Source organism: Notolepis coatsorum (genome assembly GCF_963971535.1).
Source record: "Notolepis coatsorum genome assembly, chromosome: 2".
NCBI lineage: Eukaryota > Metazoa > Chordata > Actinopteri > Aulopiformes > Paralepididae > Notolepis > Notolepis coatsorum.
Window position 1 is genome coordinate 6,356,421 of NC_140166.1, and position 21,657 is coordinate 6,378,077.

At 42.5% G+C, this 21,657-nt stretch overlaps 1 protein-coding gene across 4 annotated transcripts in view; it reads right to left on the reverse strand.

The window, feature by feature from the left end:
- Positions 1 to 21,657, reverse strand: part of pcsk5b (proprotein convertase subtilisin/kexin type 5b) — a 292,169-nt gene that overhangs the window by 16,223 nt on the left and 254,289 nt on the right. For 3 of the 4 annotated variants that reach the window (XM_084338245.1, XM_084338244.1, XM_084338246.1), the window contains exons 16-17: positions 16,129 to 16,322; positions 14,802 to 14,886 (exon numbers count right to left, since the gene is read on the reverse strand). In XM_084338245.1, the coding sequence (XP_084194371.1) occupies positions 14,802 to 14,886; positions 16,129 to 16,322 (279 nt within the window). Of the gene's footprint in view, positions 1 to 14,529; positions 14,614 to 14,801; positions 14,887 to 16,128; positions 16,323 to 21,657 lie in introns of those variants that run through there. The other variant, XM_084338247.1, reaches the window with a different exon arrangement.

The window sequence follows — 21,657 nt, forward strand, 5'->3', positions numbered from 1 at the left end:
GTTCAGTAAAGCTACTGGTCTGAGGCTATACTGTTCAGTAAAGCTACTGGTCTAAAGCTATACTGTTCAGTGAAACGACTGGTCTAAAGCTATACTGTTCAGTAAAACTACTGGTCTAAAGCTATACTGTTCAGTAAAGCTACTGGTCTAAAGCTATACTGTTCAGTAAAACTACTGGTCTAAAGCTATACTGTTCAGTAAAGCTACTGGTCTAAAGCTATACTGTTCAGTGAAACTACTGGTCTAAAGCTATACTGTTCAGTAAAGCTACTTGTCTAAAGCTATACTGTTCAGTAAAGCTACTTGTCTAAAGCTATACTGTTCAGTAAAGCTACTGGTCTAAAGCTATACTGTTCAGTAAAGCTAGTGGTCTGAGGCTATACTGTTCAGTAAAGCTACTTGTCTAAAGCTATACTGTTCAGTAAAGCTAGTGGTCTGAGGCTATACTGTTCAGTAAAGCTATACAGTAAATTTCGCTAAGTACATTTTACTTGGGCTCAAATGGACTCAGTTTGAGTAAAATTTACTCTGCGAAATTTACTGTGTACTTGTCTAAAGCTACTGGTCTGAGGCTATACTGTTCAGTAAAGCTACTTGTCAAAAGCTATACTGTTCAGTAAAGCTACTGGTCTAAAGCTATACTGTTCAGTAAAGCTACTGGTCTGAGGCTATACTGTTCAGTAAAGCTACTTGTCTAAAGCTATACTGTTCAGTAAAGCTACTGGTCTGAGGCTATACTGTTCAGTAAAGCTACTGGTCTGAGGCTATACTGTTCAGTAAAGCTACTTGTCTAAAGCTACTGGTCTGAGGCTATACTGTTCAGTAAAGCTACTGGTCTGAGCCTATACTGTTCAGTAAAGCTACTTGTCTAAAGCTACTGGTCTGAGGCTATACTGTTCAGTAAAGCTACTGGTCTGAGCCTATACTGTTCAGTAAACCCAATGGATCAGAACTCAGGATCAGTCAAATACTTGTCATTTGTATCCAAGAATCTGTCAAAAGTCATTGTTTTTCGTTGATATTTCAAGTCACTGGTAAATGACAGACAACCCAGAATGGTTCATTAGGTTACAACAATTTTGTGATAGCAAAATACACATGTGCCATCTGTTGGTTTGGAGTATTTAGTTACCATGTCAACCACATACTGCATGATTCCCAGCCTTCTAGCAGAGATCGGTATTAATTTTAAACATATTCAAACTCACATTGAATTAAATTACAATTTTACTCCAATATAAAATAACATCACATTTGATAGTTTTCTCTAAATCCCAAAATCCCATTGCTTGTTTTGTCGTGGCTGTCATCTTTACCGTCACAGATTTCCCCCGTTGACACCTACCACAGTGATCCGTCTCCTCATTATATAGACCGTCTTTAGAACCCATGCATCCATATCAAATCAATAAATGACCTGCTGTCAGGACGTCCAATGACAAGTCTTCTTGCTCGGGTGTATACGTGACACCGTCTGAGCACTTCCCTTCGAACATGCACCAAGCTAAACCAAACCCCAGGACGTCAAACAGAGCGCACAGGGGTCCAAGTCCAAGAGGAGGCGTGTGGGACGTGAGGTCGTGGAGCTCGTTTCTCAGAAGCGTCACGGCGAGAACACAGGTTTGGTGTTCTAAGGTGAAAAACAGCTGGGCGGCTCTTCCCTGAAAATATCTGCTCTGCTCCCCTCTCCCACTCTGTTCCCTCCCTCTACCTCCTCACCCCTTCCTCTCTCCTCATCCACCCTTCTCTTCCCTGAGTGGGAATGTGGATAGTTTATGGGAAGACGTGTGTGTGTTTGTACTGGTATGCGTAATTGCGCATACACATGAGTGAGGAGTGTGTGTGTGTGTGTGTGAGTGTGAGTGAGTGAGTGAGTGAGTGAGTGAGTGAGAGTTGTGCTCTAGCCTACCTCTTCATCTTGCCACCGACTGGAAGTGTGTGGAATGGAAGAGTGTACGCATGTGTGTGTGCGTGTGTATGTGCATGCATTTCAGTGTGTCTTATTTCTGTGTTCCCCGGCCGGGCGTTCAGAATAGACGACTGCTCACATCTGTTTTCATCCTCCTCCTCCTCCTCCTCCTCCTCCTCCTCCTCCTCGCTGCACTTAAAGCCGTGTTCAAGACCGCAACATTTCAGAACGTTTGAAAAGGCGTTTTCTTCTCTCTGTGACCCAGTCAGGACGCCCCCACCCGAGGGTCAAGAGTAGCCACTGTGGTTTGGGGTTCACTGTGGGCTTGTTCAGACTCTGAACCGGGATCACGTCAGAACAGGGGCAGGCCGACAGAACACCAGTGACGCCTCGTTAGGTGCATCCACAGGTCAGTGTTGTCGTGCGCAGCCAGCCTGTACTCCTAGACAACCAGCATGGGGAAGAGGCAGGAGGGGGTTTAGAGGTAAAGGGTTCAATTAGTGTTGGTTTGGTTATGACCGGTTTGACTTGGTTTGGACCAGAGCCATACATAGACAGAGTTTGTTCAGGTTGGACTATGGACACCATGCTGCTGCCTCTTCCCTAGAACAAGTGTTGGCAATAAGACAATGCCTGTCATTACTGTAGTAATGTGACCAACAAACTAATAAATAAATAGAAAGCTGGCATAGCACAACAAGTTACTTAAAGGTCCCATATTTTAGTCCTTTTCAACAAGTTAAATAAGACATGTTTAGGGGACCTCAAAGACCTACGTTTTTAGCTGGAATAAAAAAACACACATTCTAGCAGCCTCTATACCCCTCTGTTTAACCTCTTAAGCCTGAGCGGTCTGGAACCGGTACGAGAATGACATCACGCCATAAATCCATCTCTACAGAATGTATGAATTAATGTTGAGTTTTTTTTCCAGCCAAGAGTAAATACCCCACCCCTGTCAAAACAGCAGTCAAGGTGTATATTTTAAGCATTACGTTTCTTTACCAATGATTTTAAGTGTTATTAGTGAAAGATGAGTTTATAGAAATCTCAGGGCATCGAGTCGGAAAAGGGCGATGATTGACGGAAGGATTTGGCACAACCTTACTTGAGTGTAGTCTTTTGAGAGAAGAGACCCGGGGCTTTCGAATTTAAAAGGTCCCATGTCTTATAAATAGCTTTTTCCAGGGTTTAGCATTGTTTTCTAGCAATGTGGGGTTGTATCAATTCTTTCCCCACCTCTTGCCGAGACAAGTTGCATTTATTTCCTCTCTCCCTAGACCTTCAAGGCCGTTCCTATCGCCGGCCCTCACTGCCTCCCTGAAGCCGGTCTTGACTAGTGGACTCTACCTTCTTCAACGGATTCAACTCAAACTACAATATGGATCTAGTAAGCTGGTCATTTACGGCGATCGATTGCATATTTTCTGCAAGGAAGCAACTGGAACATTCCAATCAGGTTTTGCTATCGACAGCTGGGGAAAGTGGAATTCGATCTGCCTCTTTTCTCTTGAGATTGAGGACGTAGAGGATTTGTATATCTTCACATTCATGCTGATCGGAATGGGAGCGATCGCCATCTGGATCTGGTTTTGTATAAGAATAATTTGGAAAGACGTAAACCGTCTGGAGGTGGCTGTAGCCAGCCTGGAAGTCTCCCACGTGGAACTGTTAGAGACTCGCTGTGTATTAGGGCTGCAACTAATGACTATTTTGGTAGTCGACTAATCATGACATGACCTCAGAGTTGCTTTGAGACTCTTGTCAGGACCAAACAACATCCCCAGTTATCCCATTAGTTCCCCCAAACTTACTGTCGGTCTGTTATGTTAAGCTAAGAAGTCTTCAACTGGCTGGACCAGAGCTGAGAAGCCACTTTCACAAAGATAGGTAGTGCAAAAAAAATAAAAAATAAAAATAATAATAATTTTTAATTTTTTTTTAATGACTAATCAACGCAACAATATCTCGTCGACGATTTTTCATAATCGTTGCAGCCCTATGTATCATTCGGACGAACAATGGAGATCACAGGTCATGCTGGGGAGATTAAAAGCGTGACAAATCGTGTTTAAATCAAATTGGGGCATTCTGGAAGCATTTCACTGCTGCCTGCTGCACCCCCCCCCCCCGTCTCACAACTCTGCTGCAGACAGTTGAATTCACAAGGTCAAGTCGGGAGTCGAGAAGATAAGGACGGTGCATGGCGTTCCTTTTCCCCAGCCCACTCCAGCACCCCTACCTCCCCCACCCAGGACTTGGCTCGCGCACCAGTCCCATCCCCCAGACGGCATTGTAGTCACCCCCCTCCTACCCCCATCCCCCAGCTGACGGCATTGTAGTCAGCCCCCAGTGATGTACCTGAACGCGTTCAATGAACGATCGTTCATGAACGCGTTCGTATTTTGGGCGAACGTGAACTGAACGTACTGTATTTCCGCTAAATGAACGTAATGAACGCTGTATAACGGCGTTCAAAAGTGCGTTCATTCTCAGCACTATTATAACGGCGTTCAAAGGTGTGCCAGATTTCATATGCCGCTCAGCTGAAAACCCAGTTCAAACACACCGTAAACAGGCTTAAAAATAATGTGGAAAACCACCCAATCTGGCAACGCGCCTGTCACCCCCTGGCTACGTCATCAGACTCCTCACAACAAACAGTGGAACCACGGAATCGGCAAACATTAGTATCATGGACGAAACCGAGAGCTGCAGCAGCACTCGCTCAGTCAGACTCTACCTCTACGACGTATGAGCATTTAAAAGAGTTTACCGTTAAAGTTAGTACTGACTCAGACGGAAAAAATCTAACGTTTGTCTGTAAACTGTGTCCACCCGGTTTGAAGAAGCAAGTCCGTACATCGACAGCAAACCTTAAACGGCACATTGAGAATAAGCAAAAGTCCTGTTTTAGTTTTCATAAAAAAGACAATTCAAGCAAAGTTTTTCATCATGGTTTTGAAAATATACTGTAGAGATGAAAGCTGCAGCTGCTACTAGTGTACTGTGGACTGAATGGGCGGCAGCAAAGCGTTATGGAAATGCCAGTATTCCGATTGCCGTCTGTGGTTAAATAATTTTCACAAATAATAGCTTGCAGCAATGGTATTGAAAAAATAACTATAAACTATAAATTAGTTCATTTTTGAAACCATGAACTTTAGTTCAAATTTTTTAATTATTAACTATGAACTGAACTAGTTCATTTAAAAAATTGTGAACTGTGAACTGAACTAGTTCATGTAGAAAGTGAACTTTCCCAACAATCGCAGTCGAGCCGCTCACAGTGCACACGCGCGCACAGAGCGATGTATCCTCTCTCTCCCTCACTCGTTCTCTCTCTCGTATACATGTATCACGCTCTCTCTCCCTCTCTCTCTCTCTCTCGCTCGTTATCTCTCTCTCGTATGTATCATGCTGTGTGGGTGACTGTCACTCAAAGCGCTTATGGGCGGAGCCCAGCCCAAAACAGCTTGAAATCTTGAAGTGGAAAAATGCTGCTTTAGAGTACTTGATTAGGAATACAAAACAATGAATTAAAAAAAGAAAATTAAACTTACAGATGTGTTCCATAGACTCACATGAATTGTGTAACATTGCCCAAATAGTGAAAGGAATAGCAAAACATGGGACCTTTAAAATCGATTAATTTCGATTATAATCGATTCTAACATATTCAATTCGATGCATCGAATCAAACATTAGAATCGATGCATTTCGATTAATCGATGCATCGTTACACCCCTACAATTTACTCAAGCCTAGTAACGGACACAATATTTCGGACAGTGGGAATACATTCCCTGAGATCCATAGATGTCCCTAGATATCAAGAACATGCAAATGGACCTTATAGAAGTGGAGCAATCTTCCATTTACTTGGGCATGTATTTTTAGGCGGATTTCCTGAAAATAGGGCTAGGGTTTAAGAGGTGCTGTACGAGCCCCTAGGCCTAACAAAATAAATTGTTTGGTTCCGGTTGGTTGTCAGTTAAGGCCATGGGTAGGTAGGGAATTTATTTAATTACATTTTTTATTGAATTTTTTTCCATGGCGACTATGGATAGGGAATTTCTTTATTTAATTAAAATGTTCACAACAACATGGATGCATGTACTCTGCCAGCATGTTTAATATCCATAATACTAAAGGTTAAAATACAAAGACACTACTACAAAAGTACAATGTACAAAGGTAGTAGTATTAAAAATGCCACACCTAAATACTACTCACTAAATATCCTGACGTCAGAGAGCTGTGCAAATATTGTGAAATACTTGCTTTTTATATATTCTCATTATTGACATGGACTGCACTTTTTGACTAAGATTTAACTAAACGTTATTGTTAACACTTTGGCTGCCTAAGGTTAAATTCATGATATACAATAGATTGCCAGCGCTATTTGTCTATGGAGAAAGTCCCCTTCTTTGCAGGGCTATAACTTTTTAAATTCTATTGCTACATTGCCATTATTAGGGCCCATTCAAAGTCCTATATGTATTGTTCATTGTGTAGCAACGTTAAACTTTTTCATTCACATATTCATAGTAAAGTATGGTCTAACGTATAAGTATGTTTTCATCTCTTTCTGCAGCTTTCTCCAGAACGTGATATACAGCCCCAAATGCATTATATTGATGATGAAATACAGTTTGATGGCAATCAGCGCGATATAAAAAATTCCAACTAGACGTACTTCTAGAAGTTACTACACGTCATCTGATGTTGACCGGATGGGCGAGGGGGCGTTTATAATTCCGTGGGCAGCGTTATACCAATCATCTAATGTGGGTCAAATGTTGATAATAGCAGTTAGTATCGAAGACGGTAACGTTACACGCTGAAACTCACCCCAGTCTCCGCGCGCCGTTGGGCGATCATCGTAGAGTAGAAATCTTATCATTATGGGATATATTTTTACCCGGTCCATCTCCAGCTTGTATAATGGTATATACGTCCAAATCATGTTGTTTATCGAGTTATTGCCAATCGATCACTGTGTAGCGTGACGAGCCAGAGTCCCATGACCTATAGCGAGCGCCCGGAAGTACTACGGACGTCTAGCACAACCTCTATGGCACATCCTGTTTGGCGATTGCGCCGATCGGCCACCAGATGGCGCTCCTGAACCGCCAGAGAGCTCAGTGGGTCCTGCTGGTGGATCTCAGGCCAGCGGAGGGGACATATGAATCCGATCGCAGATTTTTGAAATATTGATATAAGGACGACGTAACGCGTCCTCCGGCAACTTTAGCATGGCCAGCAAAGACGTCTAAAGACGGTTCCCGGCACCCAAAGTGTTAAAAAAGAAATTGTACTCTTGTGTACGCACCTAAATCGGCAGGGTCGGTCGGCAACCGGAACCAAACCATTTATTTTTGTTAGGCCCTACCGGCTTAAGGAATTCAGATCAAACTGTCAAACTAGGCATAGCAGATCAAATAGGACTCAAGATCCCCAGCAATATCATATGTGCTAGATATCATCAACACTGCCCTTAGAACTGGTATTTTCCCCAGATGCCTTTAAAACAGCAGTAGTAAAACCCTTATTAAAAAAACCAAACTTAGATAGTAATGCACTGGCAAACAATAGACCGAAATCCAACCGACCATTCATTAGTAAAGTACTTTAAAGGGGACATGGATTGCTATTCCTTGCACTATTTGGGCAACTTTACACAATTCCTGTGAGTCTATTGAACACATCTGTAAGGTTTATAAAAAATTAAAAATTTAATTTGTATTTTTTCCAAAAGCATCATTTTCCAGCCTCAGGATTTCAGCCTGTTATTGGATGGGCTCCACCCATAAGCGCTTTCAGTGACAGTCACCCACACAGCATGATACATACACGAGAGAGAGAGAGAGAGAGAGAGAGAGAGAGAGAGAGAGAGAGAGAGAGAGAGAGAGAGAGAGAGAGAGAGAGAGAGAGAGAGAGAGAGAGAGAGAGAGAGAGAGAGGAGAGAGAGAGAGAGAGAGAGAGAGAGTCAATATGGTAATTAGAGACACAGACCCATTGATACTAACCCGTATTACTATAAAACCATGCTAAACACAGAAAAAAAGCCATTTATAATGCATGTCCCCCTTAAATGATAGTTTCAGTTCAAATTAATTCCTTTCTTGAAGAAAACAACATCTTAGAAAAATTTCAGTCTGGGTTCAGAAAATATAGCACTGAAACTGCCCTCACCAAAATAATCAGTGACCTCAGACTAAACTCTGACAAGAATAAGGTCTCCATCTTTATCCTGCTAGATCTCAGTGCAGCATTCATACAATTGATCATGATATTCTAATAAATCGTCTTGAAAACCTTGTCGGTTTCTCAGACTATGTGCTGAACTAGGGCTGGGCGATATGACCAAAAACGTTATTGCGATAAAATTATAAAATTATTTTCATATAATTCGATATCGATAATTATCGTCGATATAATGTCTGTCAAGTTTAATTAACTTAATATGCTGCTGCGAATGTCTCAAGTCGAGTTGATGTCGTCATCAGTCCGCGCACGTTAGCAGTTAGCCGACAAGCGGAGTATCTCATGACAATAAATATGACACTAAAATACTCTCTTCCGCCACAATATATTGAAACGAACTGTATACCCCACACTACTATAAACGTGGCCTCAGAATTCAAAACACACACATACTCGGCACGTAAATATATAAAACATTGCCGTGCAAGCTAATTAGCCTAGCAAGCCTGTAGTATCTAAGCGGTGTATTCCATGACAATGTGCTAAATATGACATGAAAATACTCTCTTCCGCCACAATATATTGAAACGACGTCCACTGTATACCCCCACTACTATAAACGTGGCCTCAGAATTCACGCCACACACATACTCGGCACGTAAATATATAAAACATCGCCGTGCAAGCTAATTAGCCTAGCAAGCCTTGTTGTTGAGTGAGTCCTACCTCCTTCCGGGTGTACTTCGCTCTCGGCCATCTCCTTCACTGATTGGTTGTTAGCTGTTGTGCGCAAGCACGTCATCACGTAACGTTGGTTGTTGTTAGTGAGTGTGCTGAGCCGAGGCTGAACGGAGCCAAGCTTGGAAAATCAATATATCGAAACTTTGCGACCACGTTTCATGTTTATTTCGAGGAAATAATTTATCGCGATAGTTATCGTTATCGTTTTATCGCCCAGCCCTATGCTGAACTGGTTTACATACATCAGAGGGAGGAAGTTCTATGTTAAACTAGGAGGCCATATGTCTTAGATATAATGACAACAACTATGGGGTTCCACAAAGGAGTAGCCCCTTTCGTGACTTTCGGTTTGCAAGCCTGTGGCTTTTGTGACCGGAGTCACTTGCCCACCCGCCCCGATCACCCAGTAGCGAAACGACCAAGCGTCGTCAAGGGGCTCGCGGTGTGTCAAGAATACATCAGATCTGAATTTCAAAGATACCCAGCGTACAATATGGGTCTAACACAGCTTCACGATGGGGTCTGGAAGCTCGGAGTTGCTAATAAACAGTTTAAAACATTGTTACTCGACGAGTGGTATTTACAGACCGAACGTCCATCTCCGCCGTTGGTGTCACAGCGCATGCCGCGTTCACGTTACTGGGAAGAAGCGGAAGAACCAGTTTCCGACTGGGAAAAACCATTCACGTCAGCCTCCTAGTGGTAATTCCTACTAGGACATATGGGATTCTTTTATAGACCCCATATCTCCCACTTCGCGTCACGAATTGCGGAAGTATGGATGTGGGCGTTTCATCCATAGATATATATAGAGTCAAAGCGTGAAGGCTTCCTAGTTGTAGCAACGAGATGTCCTCTGGTTCTTCCGCTTCTTCCCAGTAACGTGAACGCGGCATGGTGCGCATGCGCTGTGACACCAACGGCGGAGATGGACGTTCGGTCTGTAAATACCACTCGTCGAGTAACAATGTTTTAAACTGTTTATTAGCAACTCCGAGCTTCCAGACCCCATCGTGAAGCTGTGTTAGACCCATATTGTACGCTGGGTATCTTTGAAATTCAGATCTGATGTATTCTTGACACACCGCGAGCCCCTTGACGACGCTTGGTCGTTTCGCTACTGGGTGATCGGGGCGGGTGGGCAAGTGACTCCGGTCACAAAAGCCACAGGCTTGCAAACCGAAAGTCACGAAAGGGGCTAACAAAGGAGTTGCCTAGGTCCTTTACTCTTCTCCCTTTACATGTTATCACTGGGTGATATCAGAGAACATAATGTAGGTTTCCACAGCTATGCAGATGATACACAACTGTACACAACTGAACCAAATGATAGAGCTATTAACTCCATTACCGACTGATTAATGGCAATAAATAAATGGATGAGTAAAAACTGAAACTAAATGAGAACGAAACTGAAATTATAATTATCAGCCCAAAAACAAAGAAAGAAACGTTCAATTCTCATATTAACAAAGTGACCAAAACATCGTTCTTTCATCTCAGAAACATAGCAAAAGTACGACCATTTATTAATCAAAACTAAGAAAACCACAGAGAGGCTTCAGCTCATCCAAAACTCTGCAGTACGACTGCTAACCAAAACCAAAAAGAGAGAGCACATTAGTCAAGTCTTAGCTGCTTTACACTGGCTTCCTGTAACATTTACAATTTACTTCAAGGTCCTTCTCCTGACATACAAAGCCCTAAATGGACAGGGACCTAGCTACATCGCCAACACTAATAAATTACAGGCGAGCAAGAACGCTAAGATCATCAGCTGCTGGACTACGAGAGGCTCAGGTCAAAAGAGGATCGGTGATGCAGCCTTTATCAATTACGCCCCAAAACTATGGAACAAACTACCCAAAAACATCAAGGAAGCCAACTCGCTAGATATCTTAAAAAGACAGCTTAAAACATATATCTTTGCTCAGGCATTTAAATGAAACATCAGGGAGACTTGATATCTTGACACAAATTGTACTTTACCTGCAGTGCACTATTCTTATTCTGCCTACTTTTATGCACTTCCTGTCAAATTCATGCGTCAGTTCTATGCTAATTTTATCTCACTACCTCTTTCTTATGCACTGTTTAGTTAATTTAGTTAAGAGCGATGCACTGCTCTGTTAAGTTAAGAGTGATGCACTGCTCTGTTGTAATTTAGAACTGAACTTTGTAAAGAAACTCAAAGTTAAGAGCGATGCATTGCTCTGTTGTTAAGTTAAGAGCAACAAACTGCTCTGTTGTTAAGTTAAGAGCGATGCACTGCTCTGTTGTTAAGTTAAGAGCAACAAACTGCTATGTTGTTAAGTTAAGAGCGATGCACTGCTCTGTTAAAGGGGACATGCATTGCTATTCCTAGCACTATTTGGGCAACTTTACACAATTCCTGTGAGTCTATTGAAGACATCTGTAAGGTTTTTTTCAAAAAGATGCATTGTTTTATATTTCTAATAAAGTACTCAAAACCATCATTTTTCAGCCTCAGGATTTCAGGCTGTTATGGCCTGGCTCCGCCCATAAGCACTTTGAGTGACAGTCAGCTCACACAGTCTGCGACTGGTAGACAGAGAGAGATAGAGAGATAGATGGAGAGAGAGGGAGGCCCTCCCTCTCTCCCTCTCTTCCTTTCTTCCTTTCTTTCACTCTCTCCCTCTCGCGGGGGGGGGGGGGAGGGACCTGCGCACGGAGTGGTTGCACAGTGGTCTCTCTCTCTCTCCCTCTCTATCTCTCTCTCCCTCCAGAGTGCATGCAGAGGTGTCGGGTTTCACTCTGCCGCAGTATGAGGAAGTGGTTTCCACTCGCTGTGTAGTCAGTCTAGGTAGATTGTGGGCGGGCATTAGTTCCAACCACAGAGCCAATCGCATCACTGTCCGCTTACCCAGGCCCCGGTGACGTCACGACATGCCTCAAATCAGGATGACCTAATTAAATCTAGCAGGAAATGGTCTGAGCTGAATCAGAGCAATCCGCCAATATGGTATTTAGACACAAAAACACATTCATACTAACTCCTATTACTATAATACAATGCTAGAGACTGAAAAATGACATTTATAATGCATGTCACCTTTAAGTTAAGAGCAACAAACTGCTCTGCTGTTAACACTTTGAGCGCCAGCCGCGTTTTTCCTTTTTACCGGCTGGAATGCCACCATCCCAGGCCAATGTTAACGTTAATATCGCCTAATCTATGTTTTAAATTATGGCTATGTGTCTAATCTGCCCGTCGCTTATCAAAGAATCATTTTCCAGTCAACATTGTCAAGGCAGATTGTTTTTTTATCGCTTCATTTCCGTTTGATAGCATTTTGAAAATCACCCGTTTTCGGGGAAAAAACAACCCATGCCTATGATAATCGCCTTTTACTGGAATATTCCAGAACGTTGTCATTTGTCGGCCTATTTATGAATCGGTTTCAAATAAACGCTAGATGATCGATAGTATATGTGTGCGCACGCACGCTTGTGCCGTGCGCTGATAAACGCTGCTCTTATTTCCTCATGGCTTTTACAGTCAAAACAGCCATATCACATATACGCTTATATATCCGTGAAAACTAGTCTGATTATCCTAACACTGATAACATAGATTCCTTACCTGAGGTCAGATGGTATCCAAATGGTTTATTCCAATTTCCGATCGCCATTCGAAAAAATCGATAATTGTATTGATCCATCGTGTGTACAGTATAACCCATATTCGCCGTGGCTCAGAGGCTCCAGAATGAACTCTGGTAGACCCCGGCTGCATCAGTGAGAAGTAAAATGTGGAGTCAGAAATCCGTTCTCCCATTCACTTTCATTGAGTCCATTCCAAAAGGGTGATTTACCATCTGGGAGACGATAGGGGGCGCTTTTTTCACATCTGATCAATATGATTTCAGATCGCTAATAATAATAAAAGAATTTGACGTGGCATTCAACGGTTGGGGCGTAAACCCGAGAAAAGCCGTGAGTGGCATACAAAGTGTTAAGTTAAGAGCGATACACTGCTCTGTTGTTAAGTTAAGAGCGACACACTGCTCTGTTGTTCTATAAGGTAATTTAGAACTAAACTTTGTAAAGAAACTCAAAGTTAAGAGCGATGCACTGCTCTGTTGTTAAGTTAAGAGTGATGCACTGCTCTGTTGTAAATGTTATTGTATCTTATTATTGTATTGAACTATTTTATCACACTACAATAGTGCATCATTTTACTGTCTTTTCTATTTTACTGACTATTTTATTGCACTTTTTTACTCTATCTATTCTATTTTATTATTGTCTATTTTTAAACCGAATCAAACCGTAAACAGAGGCCTATTGGGATGTTAGATCATAATGTGAAAAGGTGATTCGCCTTACCTTGCTGCTACCTTTTTATATTTTTTATGCTCGCTTTATATGTCTGTAACCAATGATGTTTTATATGTCTGCACTTTATTCTCATCTTATGCCTGTATTTTTTTTTACTACCGTGAAGCACTTTGAACTGCAATTTCTGTATGAAAAGTGCTATACAAATAAAGTTTATTATTATATCAAACTTACCAAAAATCTTTTTTTTTTAATATATTTTAGGTTTAACTTTAGGTAGAAAGGATAAGGTTTACGAGCAAGCCGCCATTTTGTACATGCACATCACATGCACACAAGAGTCAAGGCAAGTCAATGCACTGTTTTTTGTGATATCACATAAGGTGAGTTTTTCCACAACGTGGGACCTTTAACCCTCTATAGACAAAGGTTCCCCTGGGTTATTTTTTATTTTATTTGTTATACCTTTTTTGATTCAGGGGGACCTACCCTTTATTTCTGTTGCAGTGTAAAGTCACCATCATACATTACCTTTGTGTGAGCATACAATATTTGACACCATTTATTTGGATATTGTTCTGGGCGTTTTTTTAGCAGACAATGTGAAAGATACATCCATTTAGACCAATATTTCCCTGCAATTTACCACCCTCCCTCCACAGACACACACAAAAGGCCCCTCCATCATATAGCTCTCCTACTTTTCTGTTGTGGGCTCCTATCAATGTCCCTCTCTGCATCTTATCCAAATAGCATAGTTACACACATGAATCATCAATAGGTGATTTCCATTCAAGCTGCACAATAAATTATATAGTACATACAGAACACTTCAAACGCATCAAATCGTTCACTATGATTGTCATCATCACTGCCCCAGCATTCTGGCTCAGAGTCCTTTTCATTTATATTTTCTGGATCAATGTTTGTTGAACATTATATCTCTTTTTGCCATTTTATTATAAAACCAGGGACAATCTCTTCTCTCTATCCTCTGTTACGTGCAAATATCTCCGTTGTGGCCCAATCTGTGGAGCACACTCGAGTATAGAGAAAGGATAGGAATTTTCCATTGGTTCTCCCAGCCCACGTGACCATTTCTAGCATTTCCATTGACTATAGGCTAAAAGCTCAGTGAGATAGATACAGCGGATTCGATGCAGTCTGCATTCGGAAGAGAAAACGATATATACAGTCTTTTTTTTTTTTTTAACTTCATTTTTTTGCGTTTATCGCTTTTTCTGGTCAAGCATGACCGACAGAAACAGGTTAAATGGGATATAGATCAGGGGAAGACACTCTGAGAAAATACGGCGAGTCCGGGAGTCGAACTCGTGTACCCCAGATCCGTGACGAGCACGGTTGTCCCCGACGCCGAAATAGCGCCGAGATACGCGGTGAGCTACAGGAGCTCCCCCGATATATACAGTCTTATTTCCGTGTTCAGCCTGTGAGTGACGGAGAGATACATTATACATTTTGATGGAGAGAAGAGAATCTCACGATTCAGATACAATTCAAAGTTAAGAGGCTTTAACGACAAACAGCATGATTTTGGAGCTAATATGGCAGACACTGAAAACTGCCAGGTCTAAACTGGTTCGAACCGAGAGCCAGGTGTGGTTTATGGCCTTACCTCATCCCTGGTTTACACTCCGTACAGATGCTGGAGCTGGTACACCTCTTACAGCTCTCTGGACATCTCCTGCACATGTTGGAGTCTGTGAGAGAGAGAGCGAGAGAGCGAGAGAAGAGAAAGAGCAGAGAGAGAGCAGAGAAAGTGAGCAGAGAGAGAGAGAGCGAGCGAGGGAGAGAGAAAGATAACAGAGAAAGAGAGCAGAGAAAGAGAGCAGAGAGAGCAGAGAAAGAGAGAGAGAGATAAGAGAAAGAGAGCAGAGAAAGAGAGCAGAGAGAGACAGAGCAGAGAAAGAGAGCAGAGAAAGAGAGAGAGGGAGAGAGAGAGAGAGAAAGAGAGCAGAGAAAGAGAGCAGAGAAAGAGAGCAGAGAAAGAGAACAGAGAAAGAGAGCAGAGAAAGAAAGAAAGACAGAGAGAGAGACAGAGACTCTTTTACAATCATACATAACCAGATCATAACCATACGCCCCTTAGATTTCCTTTTGAAATCAGAGCCACACGACATGATCGGAGCTCTGGCTGGCATTTCAGGGCGCTTTACGGTCAAGAGAGGGTGTCCCCCCGGGGTGGTCGGAAAGGGACGGAGACAAGGGTGGGGGGGGCAATATGATTTTCGGGAAGGTCCGTCTACAAAAGGGTTGACACGTAGTTCACTCCTCAATTTCCTCTCACTACAGTCAGTCGGGGGGCGGCAGAGGTCAGACACATTGTCAGATTCTGGTTCCCTAAGATGTCTCCAATGGTGAAAAGTGCATTTCTGTCTCTATAGTTTTTTGTGGTATGGGTGCTGTAGCCAGGGTGGTTTGGGGCGTCAGTGGCTCAAGAGGCAAGGCGGTCGCCTGGTAATCTGGAGGTTCCCGTTCAATTTCGGCTCCTCCACCAACCTCATGTCAAAGTGTCCTTGAGTAAAAACACTGAACCCCCTAACTGCCAACTGTCCCCTAACCCCTAACTGTCGTGTGTGTGAATGAATGAGTGAACGCGAGGCAGAAGTTGTACATCTTCGTACAACATTGACTGTAGCTCGGGAGGAAGGGCGGTCGCCTGGTAATCCGGTGGTTCCCGGTTCGATTCCTGCTCCTCCCGGGCAGCGTGTCGAAGTGTCCTTGAGCAAGACACTTAACCCCTAATTGCTCCTGATGAGCAGGTTGGCACCTTGCATGGTTGCCTCCGCCCATCGGTGTGTGAATGGCTGAATGTGAGGAACAAATTGTAAGGCGCTTTGGATAAAAGCGCTGTATAAATGCAGCCATTTAGCATTTAAAGCACTAGTCAGAAGACTCAGCCCGTTTACCATGCATTTACCATAACCCAAGTCAAACCTTACCGTGGTCGAGGTAGAAGCTGTCCTCACAGCTGGCGACGCAGGTGTTGGTACCCTCGTTGAGGTGGTAGCCCAGCCTGCACGCCGTGCACTGGTCACTGCGGCTACTGACGCACGTCTCACACTGCGACGAACACTTCTTACACCGCTTCCTGTCATCGCGGAAAAACCCAGAAGGGCACTCTGACACGCACATCCTGGAAGAGACACAGAGTGAGAGAGCGAGACACACACACACAATGAACATTGGTAGAAGAAGAAGACAAACCTTTGCCTCAAATCAAATAACAAATATTGCCATTTACTCTGCATTCAAAATCCTAGCAATTACAATTTAATGCGACAATGTGCATTGCTGGCACCTGCTGGTTGCACACGGTACTGCCTCTCTTCCTCCCAGCCCTCTTCTATATTCACCAATGCGATATTAGAAGGCGATAACGACAGAGACATTTGCCCGTACCGTAAACTGTTGTCTTGACAACGCCAATGATTTGGGTTGGAACCCTGTTGCTTTGGCTAGGGCACCTTTTTTGTTTTTGTATTTATTTATTTATTTATTTTAATTTATTTAAGCTTTAGCAGATACAAGCTTGCAAAGATTGCTATGCTATTGCTGGATCTGAAGTCATGTTTGATCGACAACGTCACACACACACACCTTTAAATGTTTTAATGTTTTCTATGAATCCTCCAAAATAATTATACATACGATTCAAATATTTCAGACAGTTCAACGTGACTTTTTAGCACATTTAAGGGTATTCTCTCTCACACACTCCCTCTCACACACACACACCCTACAGACCACCTATGACTGCCCCCACCTCGCATCCCCCATGATGAGTCAAGCCCATCAAAGCGAGACACAGGGATGTAATTAACTCAACATTAACCCCCCACCACCATCATCCTACCCCCCCCCCCCCCCCCCCCCTCTATTTTCCTTAACCCCACCCCTCATCAGATCTCCCCACCACTTACATCAAGCGCTCCCCTGTGGAAGTGGGGCAGGTTTCAGCTAATGATAAGGCAGAGTCTCCGTGCACCTGCACCGCTGAGACCCGCCAACACAAAGGCAATTACAACCTGACTTTGATCCAGGCTGGGAGCAGCCACACACACACAGCGAAACATGCAAACACAAATGTATACACAAAGAGGAACATACTGTGTGTATGTATATATATAGTATATATATATACACAATACAAACATGCACACACAGACCAACAGACAGACATACAGGCAGACAGACACACACACACGCTTACAGATACACATAGACAGATGTAGCGAAGCATACAAACACAAATGTATACACAAAGAGGAATATAGAGACATACAAACATGCATGTGTGCACACACAGTAACAAATACACAGAGAGATGTAGACAAACAATGCTAACACAGAAGTGATGTATGAATGAATGAATGAATGAAAACTTTATTTAACAGATTGCAGAATGGGTACAATACAGTACGGCTCAATACACACAATTGTTAAGGGGATGCAGACCAGAGAAAGACGTTTGTCACATCAGGGTCCCCCATTTTCAATTCATAGTGACATTTATGACATACACAACATACATGACATTTATGGCATAGGGACATACATGACATACAGGTATTTAGTACTGTTACATTTGTGACATATACGATATTCAAATATACAGTACTGTTACCCATAAATCCTGACAGAGTATATACATATGATGGGGAGGGGACTGTACATTAGGAGGGGATGGGTGGGTGGGAGAGAAATATACATACGGTGGGGAGAGAATATATACATACGGTGGGGAGGAGACTGTACATTTGGAGGGGGTGGGTGGGTGGGAGAGAAATATACATACGGTGGGGAGAGAATATATACATGCGGTGGGGAGGAGACTGTCTATTAGGGTGCCAGTTTCGAATTGCAGCCTCCCGTAGGTGCTCTTTAAGAGCGGTTTTGAATGTGGGTAAGGATTCACATTAATTTACAGCTTAGGGTAGGGCGTTCCACATTGATGTGGCATAATTGCGAAACGTGTTAGTCCCTTGTTTGAGCCGAATCTGGGTTTAACCTGATTTGTTGAGCTTCCTCTGGTGTTGTGGTCGTGGTATTCACTGACCTTTGGGAAATATTTTGACATGTACATGGGTACCTTAGTCGTATAGTGTATCTTGTAGACCAGGCCCATTGCAAGTTGCTGTACTCTGTCGTCTACTCTAAGCCATCCTAGGTTGTCAAAGTGGGCAGGGGTGAGGTGGGTTCTAGGGGTAAGGTCAAGTAGAAGTCTGACCAGTTTGTTTTGTGATGTTTGTAATCTTGTTTTTAGCGCTTTTGAGGTGCTTTGGTACCATGAGGTGCAAGCATAGTTGTAGTACCCTTGAATGAGTGCTCCTGCCAGAGTCTTCAGGGTATTCTTGTTTACCAGAGAGGAGATCCGGTACAAGAATCTAGTTCGTTGGTTGACTTTTTTTTATTGCCTTGGATGCCATTTTCAGGGTTCCCACGCTTGCCTTGAATTTTTTTTCCATACTACCTCCTGATTTTCCAGGTACCATATTAAGTGATGATCTATAGCAGCGGTTCCCAAACTTTTTTGGCCGTGCACCCCCTGTCACCTCCCGACCTAGCTGACGCACCCCCCCAATGGGTTTCCGACGCACCGAAGGGAAATTCTTGGCCGAAACCGATACCGAAAATAGGAAACAGTTGGCCGAAAACCGAATGCCGAAAGGCCGAAAATGATTAATATAAATATATATATAATGTATGTATTCTATATGTTCTTTATGTACAAATGGTGATGAGGGTACATTTATGCATATGTATTGGGATTGCCCACCTGTTAAGAAATTCTGGGAAGAAGTGACCCTGAAATTATCAGAATTCTTACTTCTGAATATACCTGTACATCCCTCTGTATTGCTGTTGAATGATGTCTTTCAGTATGCAGCCCCTATACAGCTAAAGAGACTAGTTTTATCCGGTCTTACAGCTGCTAAAAAGCTGATAGCTTCACGATGGATTCAACCGGAAAAAATGTGCCGGAAGGTATGGATTCTTACCTATCTCGATGTGATTTATCTAGAGATATCTACAGCAAGAATTTTAGGTATCAGTGAAACTAACATTGCAATTTGGTTAGAAGTGGTGGAGAGAATAAAAGCTAGCATATGAATTGTAGTTCCTGGTTAGAAACGAATGAAAATGGATGGATTATCCAAGTGGGGGTCCGGGGGGTAGAGCGAGCAAGAGCATATGTATGTATTGTATTGGACTGCAAGTATTAGGTATATATATCCCGTAAACTACATTTATATTGATTTGAAATGTATAATCCTGTGATTTACTTAGGATATTTACTGTTAATGCTTGTGTGTCTAAATGTATGTTATGTTTAAAAAAAAATAAAAAATCTTTTTTTTTGTTCAGCTACCTGATTATGGCAAAATACATGATTATGGCAAAACTTTACTTAAATAATATTAATAATCACTATTATGGGCCCATAAAACATTTATTCAGCACTTTTGAATGCATACATTAATTCCAGACTGACTGCTGAAAGATTGCACTGCTTACTAACTAACGTTGATAAACCCAGGTTTACCACACAGTTAAAACACAGCTACTTACATTTGAGGATAAACTTGCATAAGAAGTTTCACTCAAGTTTCACTGTAGATGCCAAGGCTCCCTTGGCTCACCAAGTTGCCTGCATCAAATTCCAACATCCAATATACCATATAGGATGCCAAGAGCATGCTCTACAACATGGGATCATCCATTTCTATCTACAGTAAAAGCTGTTCACATGTAAAGGGTTTTTATAAACTCATGTTAATTCTGTGCTCAATAGTTAAATTTTATTACACATCATCCAATAAAATTTTCCAGGACAACTGTTTCTATTTCCATGTAATTTGTCACTTTTGCTCAGTTTCCATGCCTTTCCATACCTGGAAAATGAAAAAATTAATCCCATGTTTTCCATGTTTTCCAGGTACTGTGGGAACCCTGATTTTGTCACAGGAAAGATTTGCCTCTAGGATGGAACCTAGGTATGTAATTTCATCTTTCCTTGTGACAATATTGTCACCCACTGTAACTGAGAAGCCGTCGGTCTTGCTGAGTTTGTTATTTGACCCGAAGAGAATGGACTCTGTTTTACCCAGGTGTAATGATAGTTTGTTATCAGCAAGCCAGGTGCAGATTATGCAGAGTTCCGAGCTGAGGGTTTTTTCAACCTGTAACTTGTTCTCGTCAGAGACCAGCAGGGCTGAGTCGTCCGCGAACAAGAACAAGTTGCAGTCACAAGCTGACGACATGTCATTTGCATAAATTAGGAACAGTAGCGGTCCTAGTATGCTTCCTTGTGGAACACCACAGCTCACTGTGAGGGGGGGGATAGAGTACCGTTTACCTCCACCATCCGTTTTCTCCCCTCCAGGTAGGATTGCATCCAGCTCACTGATAAACTATGTATACACAAACAGTAACCACATTCACACCAAGCTAACAGGCTCATTCAGCAACACTCTGCATTAACACCAAGCCAAGTGTTAATGCAATGCCAAGTGTTAACACTCAAGCCACATTCACACCAAGCTGACAGGCTCAACACCAGGGGCGTCGTTTTGGTATGGCAAGGTATGGCACTCGCCATACCTTGGCAAATTAAAATAAAAAACATTTATAATTTTTTTTTATGTTAATTTAGAATTCGAATGTCAACATTATGAATGAAGCTTCGAACTATTCGGTACAGCCCTAGCATGTTTTGATATAGTCAATTATCTCACTTTTACTAGGTGACTTTTACTGTGACTAACTGAAATATGCCCAAAAAAAAGGAAAATGGACATACAGAAGTTTTTTAATCAAAGGGCAGCAGAGACAAGTGACAAGAGACACAGGTAAGGTCTTACAATGGCTTAGTGATTATAACAGTGCAGTTCAGCATTCAGTAACCCATACTTTTTGTGAACGTGTTTTTGATACTACATTCTGTTGAACACACACCTCAAAACCGTACCTAAGGAAAATTGGCTCAATTGCAAGACAAATTATAGACAGTTATGATATTACATTCTGCATAATTTGTATGCAAAATATTGTGGTTCCCTGCTTTAGTCTGTTGACACATTTCTATACAAAAAATGCTTGTGTAGTCCTGTGTCATACCTAAATGTCATATAAGTGAATTGTATAGAAACAACTCACCAAAAGTGACTATTGCACAACTGATTTGACAAAAAAATACACCAAGGGGGGAAACCCCCCCTACCCCCCCCCCCCCCCCCCCATCCTCGCCATACCTTGGCTTTTACTGAAATGACGCCACTGCTCAACACTCAAGCCACATTCACACCAAGATAACAGGCTCAACACTCAAGCCACATTCACACCAAGATAACAGGCTCAACACTCAAGCCACATTCACACCAAGCCAACAGGCTCAACACTCAAGCCACATTCACACCAAGATAACAGGCTCAACACTCAAGCCACATTCACACCAAGCCAACAGGCTC